The sequence below is a fragment of the Manis pentadactyla genome, chromosome X, assembly GCF_030020395.1.
Source record: "Manis pentadactyla isolate mManPen7 chromosome X, mManPen7.hap1, whole genome shotgun sequence".
Classification (NCBI taxonomy): Eukaryota; Metazoa; Chordata; class Mammalia; order Pholidota; family Manidae; genus Manis; species Manis pentadactyla.
In genome coordinates, this window is record NC_080038.1 from 25022627 (window position 1) to 25036004 (window position 13378).

General features: G+C 46.7%; 1 protein-coding gene across 1 annotated transcript; it reads right to left on the minus strand.

The window, feature by feature from the left end:
- Positions 1–9053: 9053 nt before the first annotated feature.
- LOC130681844 (ferritin heavy chain-like) lies at positions 9054–9774 on the minus strand. The gene has a single exon (XM_057495431.1). The coding sequence runs from the start codon at positions 9600–9602 to the stop codon at positions 9054–9056; it is 549 nt and encodes a 182-aa protein (XP_057351414.1). The 5' UTR covers positions 9603–9774.
- Positions 9775–13378: the final 3604 nt, after the last annotated feature.

Genomic DNA, 13378 nt, shown 5'->3' on the forward strand with positions numbered 1-13378 from the left:
TAGGGAGAATAAAGGTAGCTGCTAGTGAACACTTCAGTGGAGGGAGGAAAGTGGAGGTATAAAGGCTCGGAGCAGCCTTTCAGAGGGCAGTCTGATGTGGCAATGAGGGCAGTAACTTTTGTTTGATGCTGTGTGTAAGTCTGTCTTACTTAGAATCGCCATACAAAGGAGGCTGGGGTGGCGGGGAAGACAATAGGAATGAGGAGAAAAAGCAAGAGAGCAGTAAAGGAGGAAAAAGTCATGATTCGGGTATGGATGGCAAAGGCGGTGAACGGGATTTTGGAGGAAAGAGGACAGTAAGGTCAGGAGTCTGGAGGGAGGGAGAGTCTGTAAGCTTTTTTAGGTTAAGAGATCTTTTAGGTGATGTGGGGACAGAATGGTAAGGGGCGCCCCGAATGTCAGTTTATGAGCTTCTTTCTGCAAGAGCTGTCCAGCGGCTAATGCCCGTAGGCAGGGGGCCCATCCCCGAACTGTGGGGTCTAATTGCTTGGAAAGATAAGCTACTGGGGCAAAGGATGGGCCAAAATATTGGCTTAGGACTCTTAGAGCTTGACTGGACTTCTCATGAATGTATAATGAGAAGGGCTTCGACAAATCAGGAAGATGGAGAGCTAGGGCTTCCACAAGGGCTCCACGGAGCTTAATGAAGGAGTGTCGGGGTGAGGAGGATAATGGTTTTTCAGGGGGGCCCTTGCTGAGGTCGTATAGGGGTCTTGCCAACAGGGAGAAGTTAGGGATCCACGCTCTAAAATACCCAGCCAGGCCTAGAAAGGAAAGGATTTCTGTCTTGGTTTTGGGAACGGGCAGGTCAGAGAGGAGCCGTTTTCTGTCTAAGGTAATGGACTTTCTTTGTTGAGATAGAAGAAATCGGAGGTAAGTGACAGAAGAGGAAGAGATTTGAGCTTTGACGGGGGATACTCGGTAATCTCTGGAAGCTAGAAGGTTAAGTAGGGAGGCAGTGTCAAGTTGAGACTGTTCCTACGAGGGACTGCAGAGTAGAAGATCATCCACATATTGTAATAAGGTGGACTCGGAAGCCTTGTGGCAAAACTGTCCAAGTGAGTTGTTCAGAATGTTTTGTGTATGGGTCTGTCCAGGTGAAGGCAAAAAAATCTTGGGAGGAGGGGTCTCAGGAGGCCAAGGCAGGGCAGCGATAAAAGGGTGTATGGATTTGGGACTAAGGGATGGATAGGGACGATGGCCATGTTGATGAGGCGAAGGTCTTGGACGAGGCGGAAAGATCTGTTGGTTTTTTTAACAGCTAATATGTGGGTATTAAACAGGGAGTGAGTGGGTCTGAGGTAATTTTGTTTAAAAGATCTTGAATGATGGGTTGGAGGCTTATGAGGGCTGAAGTGGTTAGGGGGTATTGGGCCTGACAGATATACTGAGAGGGGTCACGTAATTTGATAGAGGCAGGAGGACATAGAGCTACGGAGGGGCTTGTAATGGAGTAATGGCAGGCGTGATAGGGCCCCGGTATTCCTGCAAGACTGAGAAGGTGGCTCCTGTATCTAGGAGGAAGGAGATGGGGCGACCGTCTACTATTAAAGTAACCCTGGGCTCCTGTTTGGTGATGGAAATGGTCGGGCGAGAAGCCCCCAGGCTCCGTCAATCTTCTTCTGCCAGCCCCACTACGGCGGGCATAGGATGGGGGTTGTTCGTCCAGCCTCCCCTTCAGGTGGCTGGGGAATCAGACCCCCAGTGGCCCTTTTTGTGGCATCTGGGGCATGGGGTGGTAGCCCTTGACCAATGTCCTTCTTGTCTGCACTTGAAACAAGCTCCTGTGGGGGGCTTGTTTGTAGAAGAGTGCCCAGGTTGTGGTTTTATCAGCTGGGCCAACATTTGGAAATTGGCCTGATCAGCCTTTTGTTTACGGCGTTCCTTCTCCTCCTCCCGGTTATGGAAGACTTTAAAGGCCACTGTTAGGATCTCAGTCTGTGGGGTAGCGGGGCCCTGTTCTAACTTTTTGAGTTTAGCTTTAATGTCGGGGTAGCTTTGAGCTAGGAAGTATGTCATAAGGACATGTCTCCCGTCAGGCGTTTCTGGGTCTAAGCTGGTATACTGTAATAGGGCTTGAGGGAGTCTGTCTAAGAACTCGGAGGGAGCTTTTGAAAATTGACTATTTATGAGCTGCTTTTTTCAGACCTGCTATTATGCAGCAGGTGAAGATATCTCGAGAGCGGAGACTCACGGTGGTGTTATAATCTCAGTGTGGGTCTTGTTCGGAGACAGCACTGGGGCCAGGGGAAAGGTGGGGTCAGTCCTGTGGGTTTAGGTGGCATGCATTTGGGCGAAGTCTCAAACTCGTCTATGCTCTTCAGGAAGGAGGGTATTGGCCAGGAGCATGAAAATGTCATGATGTGTGAGGCTGTACGACTGGAGGGTCCATTGAAACTCTCTGATATATGTTGTGGGATCAGTGGAAAAGGAACTTGGGCGTTTCTCAAGTTGGGCTAAATCTCTTAAGGAGAAAGGGACGTGAACGTGCACGATGCCTTCAGATCTTGCTACCTCTCGGGGGGGGCGATAATTTTGGGAGGCCCTCGGGACCGAGTCTGAGGAGGACTGAAGGGTTCTGGCTCAGTCTGTGGGGGAGAAACAGGTGATGGGGGCAAAGATGGAGGAGGCTCTTGGAACTTAGTTAGAGGGGGGCTGAAAGGCTCAGGCTTGATCTTCAGGGGGGTGAGGTGGGGGAGGAGATGGTGGTGGAGGAAGGGGGAGGGGTTGTTGTAGGAGAGGAGGGTAAAGGGAGTGAACGGGAGGCTTTTGCGGGGGAGACAGCTTGCAGGCTAGGAGAACTTGGGGGGAGGCGGGGGGAGGAGGCAGAAAACTTCGGTATAGGGAATCTCCTTCCAGTTTTTCAGGTGCTGGCAGTAGTTAAAGAGATCACGAGTGATGTTAGGATCAAGAGTTCCCCCTGCGGGCCATTGGTTGTTATTGTTTAGGGGCTATGTCGGCCAATCTTGGGAGCAGTATTTGCGGAGAAGTTTTGGTTTTATATCAGGCGTCAGGGAGAGGGTGGCTAGATGCTTGAGCAGGCATTCAAGAGGTGAATTTTCAGGGAGGGATGAGGAGGCTCCATGGCTAAAGGACAGAGAAGGAGACAAACAGGGGAAGACGAACGGAGATGCTCAGACTGGGAGCAGACGGCAAGGAGACAAAGGGCGTCCCTGATGATCCTTGGTGGTCTGCGGAAACTCGTATACGAGTCGGTTTCTTAGGAAGTGTGGGTCGTCACCCAGACTTCTCTAAGAAGGCAGAGTGCCGGAGTCTGAGGTACCTAGTACTAGGAGTTTTCAGCGGAAGGAACGGATTTCGGCAGGTAGAATGGAAGGAGGAAGTGGAAAAGGGAGCGTTCTCATCCACAAAGGTGTCACCTTGTTTATGGCTGTTAGAGGAGGGGCCTGAGGGTCTGTCGCAGCTGTGAAGGCCTGAGGCGGGGTTTATGGCTGTTGGAGGGGGGCCTGAGGGTCCGCCACAGCCATGAAGGCCGGAGGCGAGGAGAGTTCCCTCCTCGTCCCTGAGCGTCAGGGCCTTGCCAGACGATCACGGTCAATGGCACTGCGATAGCTCGGGGAAGAGTGGCCCACTCTGGGGGAAAACCTACCTAAAGGCCAGAGAGGAGTGGTGAGTGTGAGGAGCCAGCGCCGGAAAAAGAGGACGAGGGCAAGCTTCTGCTGGTGTCGGGGGGAAGGGGGAAGACGGGGCCCAGTTGGGGTGTCCCGTCTCCCGGGTTTTGGCACCAATGAAAGGAAAGGAGCGACACACAGCAGCAATTCACCGGAGAATTCCACTTTATTGGGGAAAGGTGCTGGGTTATATAAGAAGGGGCATGGGGTGAGTGTGGTGTTACTTCTACGGGGCTGGTGGCTATTGGCTAGGTGCTGGGAGTGGGAGTGGGGAGAGAGGTGATTGGTCTTTAGGTGGTGTCGTCAGGAACTGAGGACCCGGAAGAGAAGACGGAAGTTCGCCATCTTACTGGTGGGGGCCCTTCAGTATCTATTCTTCCCTGCCAGGGTTTCTCTAAGAAAAGCTGTGAAATGTGACACTACCAGGAGGGGCTTGTAATAGGAGATGGAGGGTAATCACAATTCTTTTTGAGCCTTGCAGCTGAGGAAATCCTTTTCCAGGTGAAATAAGAGGCTGTAGATCTAAGTAGACTTGTCATCATTTTTCCAGGGAGTCCCTCTGAATCACAAGAGAGGGAAAGATGGGATAAAGATGGGTACCGCACAAGGAAAACAAAAGCAAAAATGAACAAGTGGGACTATATTAAGCTGAAAAGCTTTTGTACAGCAAAGGACACCATCAATAGAACAAAAAGGTACCCTACACTATGGGAGAATATATTTGTAAATGACAGATCGATAAAGATTAACATCCAAAATATATAAAGAGCTCACACACCTCAACAACAAAAAGCAAATAATCCAATTAAAAAATGGGCAGAGGAACTGAATAGACAGTTCTCCAAAAAAGAAATTCAGATGGCCAACAGACACATGAAAAGATGCTCCACATCACTAGTTATCAGAGAAATCAAATTAAAACCACAATGAGATATCACCTCACACCAGTAAGGATGGTTACCATCCAAAAGACAAACAACAACAAATGTTGGCAAGGTTGTGGAGAAAGGGGAGCCCTCCTACACTGCTTGTGGGAATGTAAATTAGCTCAACCATCATTGAAAGCAGTATGGAGGTTCCTCAAAATGCTCAAAATAGACTTACCATTTGACCCAGGAATCCCACTTCTAAGAATTTACCCTAAGAATGCAGCAGCCCAGTTTGAAAAAGACATATGCACCCCTATGTTTATCGCAGCACTATTTACAATAGCCAAGAAATGTAAGCAACCTAAGTATCCATCAGTAGATGAATGGATAAAGAAGATGTGGTACATATACACAATGGAATATTATACAGCCATAAGAAGAAAGCAAATCCTACAATTTACAATAACATGGTGGAGCTAGAGGGTATTATGCTCAGTGAAATAAGCCAAGAGGAGAAAGACAAATACCAAATGATTTCAATCATCTGTGGAGTATAAGAACAAAGAAAAACTGAAGGAACAAAACAGCAGCAGAATCACAGAAACCAAGAATGGACTAACAGTTACCAAAGGGAAAGAGACTGGGGATAATGGGAGGGAAGGGAGGGATAAGGTTGGGGAAGAAGAAAGGGGGTATTATGATTAGCATGTATAATGTGGGGGGTAGGGGGCAAGGGGAGGGCTGTGCAACACAGAGTAGGCAAGTAGTGATTATACAACATCTTGTTATACTGATGGACAGGGACTGTAATGGGGTTTGTGGGGGGGACTTGGTGTAGGGTAGAGCCTAGTAAACATAGTTTTCTTCATGTAATTGTAGATTAATTATAACCAAAAAAAGGGGGGGATTACTCCCTGATAGGATACAATTAACTGCAAATCAATAATTAATGCATGCTTTACATATCCTTAATTTTGATCTTTTAAAAGGTGTCGTATGATCAGATATGGAAGTACATTTTTCGGATAATATTTCTTTCTCCTAAAAAAAAAGCAGTCCCTGTGTGGTGATCTCCAATAGGTTCTTCACAATATTATAAAGGTCATATCAAAGTGTGGCCAAAGGGTTTGTTTGTGTTTATACAGAGGATCAAAGCCTAATTTGCCTACCCAGAAAACGAATTAAGAAATGATATGAAGAAGAACTTCCAACATCAATATCCTCTGGAAGAGTCATTCCAGAAGATGATCATCAAAAAACTTCATTTGATCCTGGAGCTTTTGCAGTTGTAGCTGCAGTCATCCCACCGGTTCCTGGACTTGGCATTGGAATGAAGAAGGAGATATCTAAGCTGGCCTGTGCATACAGTAAAACAACAAATTTGACTGGTTCTGTCTTGTCAGAACTCAACCAAGAATTAGGAGAAGTGCGAGTTGCAGTGCTTCAAAATCGTGCTACTATAGACTATCGTTAAAAGAACATATGGGATGTGAACAGTTCCCAGGAATGTGTTGTTTTAATTTGTCTGATTTTTCTCATACTGTTCAAATTCAGTTAGACAATATCCATCATATTATTGATAAGTTTTCACAAATGCCTAGGGTACCTAACTGGTTTTCTTGGTTCCACTGGATATGGCTGGTAATTGTAGGTCTGCTTTTGTTATGTATCTGTATTCCTATTCTGTTAATGTGTGTGCGCAATTTAATTAGTAGTTTGCTAAAACCTATACATGCTTATGTTACTCTACAAGAAGATATGTCAAAGAAATAATCAATCTTCCCATGTTTTCTTCCACCTGCTACTTCTATAGCTTTTCTTCTTCCTTCCTAATTACAGCCCTTTAGTAGAATTCGTGCCTCATATCGAAAATTACCAAGTATCATAATTCTTCCAAGTGGTAAAGATAGCTCAAGACAAATGCTGGGCATAGAAGCCACAGGGCATAAATCTGCAAAGAAGTAAAAAGCTAACCTTTTCAAAGAATATTGCTTCTCTCTCACTTTTCAACTTTACATTAACCTGTATGGCCCCAGAAGATGACTGGTTAGCCAGAGAAGGGTAAGATTCCTCAAGGGAGGAACAACCTAAGACAGGCACAGTCACAGGGGGGCCATCAGGTGAGAAATTGGGGATCAACAGAGGTGAGGCTTAGAACCTCACCCCCGCTCTATTGAGAGGAATCTTCTGCATCCGTGGATGTTTTATTGCCCTTGTCTAGCTTGGATTAATACTTAGTCTATAGGCACACACCTGATCATCTACATTTGCCCTCTTACAGCACTAAATTATGCTTTCTATCTTTATCTTGCATCTACCTACCACTTCAGCATTTTATTTAAAAAGAAAATAAGGGAGAAATCTGGGATTCACATATATATCAAGTATAAAAATCAAATGAATAATCATATCTGACTTGATTGTTTATAGTTCATGATGCGTGATCAAAACTGAAAGTTTCTGTGATATGACTGCCCTTGCACTGTTCACCATGTAAGAACTTATTCACCATGTAAGAACTTGTTCACCATGTAAGATCTTGTTCGTTATGCTTCAGAAGATTGGAGACTGTTGAGAGTTAGGCTTGGGGTTGATTAAGGATTGTGCATTGAGTCCCCTATACAGAATTTTATTTCTGTTAACAACCATTTGATTAATAAATATGGGAGATGGCCTCTCAAAAAAAAAAAAAGATGGGCCCAGCAAGCAAGGCAGAACCACTCAGGGGACAGTTTTAGGGGTCAACCAAGACATCACCACAGGCAATGCTTCGGTGTAGAGATACAGCCCCCTGGACTTGGCAAAAACCCTGGGATTGTCTACGTCCCTGAGCTGGATTTGCCAGCAGTCCATGTGTGCCTTGCAGCCACCCCCTCTAGCTATTGCATCCGAAGAGAAGGCACTCACAGTGGAGCTCTCTGGGCGCATGGCACACCATGTGGGGATTCCCAGTCCAGGTCTCCCCAGTGTTCTGGGCCAACTCAGGGAGCAGCGTGGCTGCCCGTGAGGGGAGAGGGCCTGAACAGAGGGACTCGGGCGTTCAGGTGTTGACTGCCCTCCTGGGAGGTGCCCTGCTACCTCCTACCCATTCTGTGCCTAATTCTGAAGACTTCTTTCAAAGGAGGAGGATTTGGGCTGAGGTTTAGGAACCATTCCCACCCTAGGCTGGAAGGCACACGAGTAATGAAGCGAGGGACTGACTACAGAGGTCTGGCCGGTCTTTAAGAGTGTTGGGGATTTCCCTCCCTTCAGGGCCTGGTGATCGGGCTGGATTCCCAGTCTATCCGCACAATCTTGCTGAACCCATGAGTTTGCCTGGGGGTAACAGAAAAAATGCAACATGGCATCAGAAGATCTTTGTTCATGTCCGCATCCATAACTTCTTACCTGTGTGGCCTCCCTTTTTCTCACTGGAGAAGACGTGGTCTTAACACCTGCCCTTACTTCCTGAGGGTCTTACAAGAAAGAAAATACAGGAAGGTAGATACAAGGCCGTGGACTTGCAAAGTGCCATTGGTACTTTTTTAGTTTGGCGACCCCTTGCCTATGGAAAAGCCAGCCTAAGACTCATAACCCATTATTACCACAGCCCAGGGTGACCCTTTGAGGAAGTACTCTGCCATTCCCATTTCCACGGCCGCCCAGCTTGCTATGAAAAATCCACAAACATTAGCATTTGCATAATTTGATGAACTAAAACATTTCACATCAAGCCAAAGATCCCCCTTTTCTTTTGTTTCCTTTACTCAAGTAGAGTGGATATACACTCTGTTGGCTTCACATGCACAACATAGTGATTGGACAGTTACCTACATTATTAAATGCTCATCCCAGTAAGTGTTACTGCTGTCAAAATACAAAGATATTGAATATTATTGACTATATTTCTGATGTTGTACTTTCATGAGGCTAACTTATACCGTAATTGGGATTTAGGGCCTCTTTAACCCCTCAACCTATTTTAACCACTCCCCCCTCCCCAGTAGCAACCACGAGTCTTTTGTCTATGAAAGATCCCCCTCATTTTAATCCCCACCCAATCCCATCCTCTTTCCTTCTATCTTAGGGCAACTACGGTGATGAATTCTAGGCTATGTTCTTTTATGTCTTTACCATGGTCACGTGCCTGCCTTCTCCAGGGCCCCAGATCACCCACCTCACCCCACCCCCTCACAACCCAGACCACCCACCTCACCCCAACCCCATCCGACCCACACTCCTTTATAAGGGGAAGATGGATTTTGTGTTTTCCTGGTCCCGTGGACACCATCTCACTCCGTCCGTGGAGATGCCGAGCTGTCCGTGGATGGGGCGTGGGTGGATAGAGACACCTGGAGACCTGTTTTAAAACTTAAAAGGGGAGGCTTTGGCACACAGAATCAACCAGAGACCTTTATTAATTTAACAAAAATGAAATACCTTTATTGGAAGAAATGACAAAACCGGAAGAAAAAACGGAAGTGAACGCTTTGTAAGGGCAATCTTTCAATAAGGCTGCTGGGCATGGTGGCCAGGGGAAACTGCCCCTGGCTACGGGGTAGGCCGTCCAAGCTCAGTTCTTGTCGCTGCTGCCCAGGGTGAGCTTATCAAAGAGGTACTCGGCCAGGCCGGCTTCTGGGGCTCCCATCTTGCGCAGGATGCTGATATGGTCCCCCAGCTCTTTGATGGACCTGACTTGCTCGTGCAGATAGTGACGCTCCAGGAAATCACACAGGTGCGCATCGCCCTTGTCGGTGGCCAGGCGGTGCAGATCTAGCAGGCTCTGGTTGACCCTCTTTTCCAGGCCCAAGGCGTACTCCATGGCCATCACGCCATTCCCCCAGTCGTCGCCGCCGGGATTCCTGATGTCGCGGAGGCTCAGGCGGCCGCCGCGCTCGTTCTGCAGGTGCATCAGCTTCTCAGCACGCTCGCCCTTCCCACGGGACTGGCGCAGGAAGAACTGGCCGAAGTGCTTCAAGGCCACATCATTCCGGTCGAAGTAGAAGGCCATGGACAGGTACGTGTAGGAGGCGGTGAGCTCCATGTTGATTTGTTTGTTGACAGCAGCCTGGCACTCAAGAGGGTAGTTCTGCACCACTAGGGATGGCTGTTCACCATTCATGGCAAGCAGTGTGGTGGTGAAGGCGCAGGTGGCCTCAGCGTGTTCCCACGGAGAGCAATGAGAGAGGCTAGAGGCAGGCAGGCTCTGGACCAAGCAGCAGCTCTGGGATGGGACAGGAAATGCGGTCCCTTTTCAGTAACTGTTAGTGGGAGGATCCATTAGGGGCGGAGTCATGTGGTTGCATGGCAGTGTCGCGAGAGGACGGGGTCCTGCGGGGGTGGGGTGGAGTCAAGTCGGGGCAGAGACAAGTTGGGCCGGGATAGGGCGGAGTAAAGGGCGTTGGGCGGAGTGACGTGAGGGCACAGAGTGTGGCGGAGTCAGAAGGGGAGGTGGGGCTAGGCAGAGTCACGTAGCGGGACAGAGGGGCATGGGGTCGGCCTTCTAGGTCCTATCCCGTTCAGCCTTGGTGGGGCAGGAAACCCAGGGCAACTGTGCACTGAGTGTCTTGAGATCATTTTTAAAAATCACAGCTATATTGAGATGTAATTTATATCCCATAAACTTCACCTTTTGAAAGCAAACTTTTACATGGTTCTTAGTATGTTGGTGGAGTTGATCATCCATCATGGCAATTTAATTTTGGAACATTTTCATCACTCCCAAGTTTAACACCCTGCCCATTAGTAGTCAATCCCATCCCCTCTGCCCCCAGGCCTTGCTACCACCAATTCACTTTCTGGCTCTATAGATTTGCCTCTTTGGGACATTTCAAATAAATGGGATCATACACATAAATTTTACTGAGCATAATGTTTTTAATCTTCATTTTATTGCTGAATAGTTTTCCATGATGTGAATATACCACCTTTTATTTATCCTTTCATCAGTGGGTGGGTATTTGGGTTGTTTCCACTTTGTGGCTGTTATGAATAATTTTACCATGAACACTTGAGTATATACGTAGGCGTGAGGCTGCTGGGTCGTATAACTGTTTAATATTTTAAGGAACTGCCAGAATGTTTTCCAAAGTGGCTGCGCCATTTTACATTGCCACCAGCAATGTGTGTAGGTTCCAATTGTCGTTTGAAAAATGTTTTTAGTCATCTTCGTGGACGTGAAGTATTATCACGTTGTGGCTTTGATTTGCATTTCCCTAAGGACTGATAATGTTGAGTAGCTTTGGAGGTACTTACTGGCCATTTGTATATCTTCTTTGCAGTAATGTCTACTCCAATCCTTTACCCCTTAGAATGGTTTGTCTTTTTATGGTTGAGTTGCAAGGGTTCATACGTTCTGGATACAAGTTCCTTATCAGGTATATGATTTGCAATTATTTTGTCCCATTCTGTGGGTTGTCTTTGCACTTCCTTAGTGGTGTCCTTTGAAGCACAAAACTTCTGATGATTATGATTAAGGCCAATTCATCTTTTCTTTGTCACTTAAGCTTTTGGTGTCATATCCAAGAAACCACTTGCCTAATCAACATTGATTTGGCTCTTCTGGACCCCTTTTATTTCCATATGAATTTTGGGATAAGCTTGCCAATTTCTTCCAGAGAAGCCAGCTGTGATATGGATAAGGATCATAATTAAATCTATACATTATTTGGGGGTGTATTACTATCAACAATATTAAGTCTTCCAACCCATAAATGTGGGATGCCTTTCAATTTGTTTAGCTCTGAGATCTTTTAAGATGTACATTCTGATTTAGACTGGGGCTGAAATTCTGAATTTCTAAACAGGCTCTCAGGTGATGCCAGACCACATTCTGAGTAACAACACTCTAAAAGGGAAGAGGCTTCCATCCTTTGTTGTCTTCGACTACTTGGGCTGGTTTCAATATGTGAATTTTGGGGGGGACAGAAACATTCAGTCTGTAGCACTTACTGACGTTTAGAGTTCAGGAGGAAGCACGCTTTGGCCTCCACAAGTAGAAATGCCTCTTCTTATCTCAGGGACAGTGCTTCTGATAGTTATACTAGATGTGGGTTCCTATGGGAATGTGTAGAGGCCTTCCTCCTATCAGGAAATATTGTGAAAGACTTAAAATTGGCAAAGAAATTGTTTACTGGATGTCCTTTTCAGAGCACCCTTGTGGTTGTCTCCGCCTTTCATTGACTTTGAGCTATTTTATAACGTAAATTGTGAAAAACTAACAATAATGCCAATGGTTCTTGTCCACAGGAATGCAAATGAATTGTGTCTGGTGGAATGCAACTGATTTTGAACCCATTTTGAACCCATTTGTGATTAATCTCAACATTCCTTCTGCCTGCCTGTATATGTACGGTTCTTGGAACTCTCCTTTAAAACAATTGTAAGGTCTTCCTCGTTTCCTCAAGAATTAATGAGTTAAATAAAATCTTCGTGTGTGCATATTTTATGTTTACATGAGAGTCATGATTTTTCTTTCTTTTTAGGTAATTTAGCACTCCTCATTATCCTCACCCCACTAGGAGCATAATCAAACGCACGGGAATTGGATTAGCACATGAAGCACTTTGATGGGTTGCTCACCAGTGATGTGATTCCAGAAATGTATTTGGGATCTAAAGGCATAGAATGCCTGACTGGGGGTGGACTGGAAGGAGAGCATCTCTGAGGAGAAGGCGGGAGTGGGCTGTCTGGGGAAGCAGGGAGCCAGTGCGAAGCAGCTGAGGAAGGTGGTGAAATTACTTTGATTTTCTAGAAAAGGTCTGAGAGCTCCTCATGGTTTTGTGGTTCCAGGGAATCCAGCCAGCTTTGTGCCTCACGGCGCTTAACAAGCTGATTGTTTGTGGAAACAGATGGAATACTTTCAGGCAGGTATCTACAGCACTGTAATAAAGAGCGTTGCAGGCCTTCCGGGTTAAGCTGACGCACCTGTTGGTGTCCATCCCTACGTACATGAAGAGCTTGATTTGGCCCTAGTAGGTAATTGGTGGCAGATCTGTGTGCATGTGATAAATGGAATTTTGCTTCTTCTAATAGGCCCTGAGAAGAGCAGAGTAGGCATTTAATCTGAATCTTGACCAGCCTGTTTACTCTCTTACTTTTTATTAATGAGCAGCCACCCTAGCCTGGCACAATCCCCAATTAATTTGTGGGCTTGCTCACTTTTTTCCATCTGGTCGTGCCTATCCCATACAGGAATATCTGTCAATTCACTTAGTATGATTACTTAATATGATTTTTATTTTCCCAAATGTCATGGCTCATGAAGAAAAACTGAAGTGATTCAGAGCTGGGGCCTCCAGGTGACGGGAAGCTCAGGCCTGGTGCTGGAGTCTGTCTATGCCCGCCTCTCCTGTCCAGCACTGGAGGGTTTTATCAGTCAGAACGGGCTACAGAGTGCTGCAGTAACGAATCCCCCCACACACCAAATCTCCGTGTCTAACAGAGTGAGAGCTTCATTCTTGCTCAGGGCCATTTTCCCTTAGTCTGTCCTCACCCATCACTCTGGTGAGCTTAGCAACAACCACTATTTCTGACGTCAATTCCTCAAGTAACAGGGCGTGGCCAGGAGCTCACAGGCACCCAGCTGTGTGTCTCAGAGTGCTGTTTTCCAGGGGTGGAAGACCAAGTCACGACTCACTCCCATGTATTATTGAAACTCAAGGAGTTGAGAAGGCTGTGCGTATTCAGCAAGGTGGCACACGCAGAGAAGCTTTGCTCACCCCTTCTGAGCGCTGTGTGACAGGGGAGGGGGGAAAAATGAGGAGGCTTACAGCGATGGACAGAGACCTGGGAAAGTGCAAACGCACCAACTCCATTGGCGTGAATGTTTCTTCTGGCCGCTGTTGCTGCACATATTCAAAAGGTTGTTTGTGGACCCCAAAGCTGAAACAAAAGAAA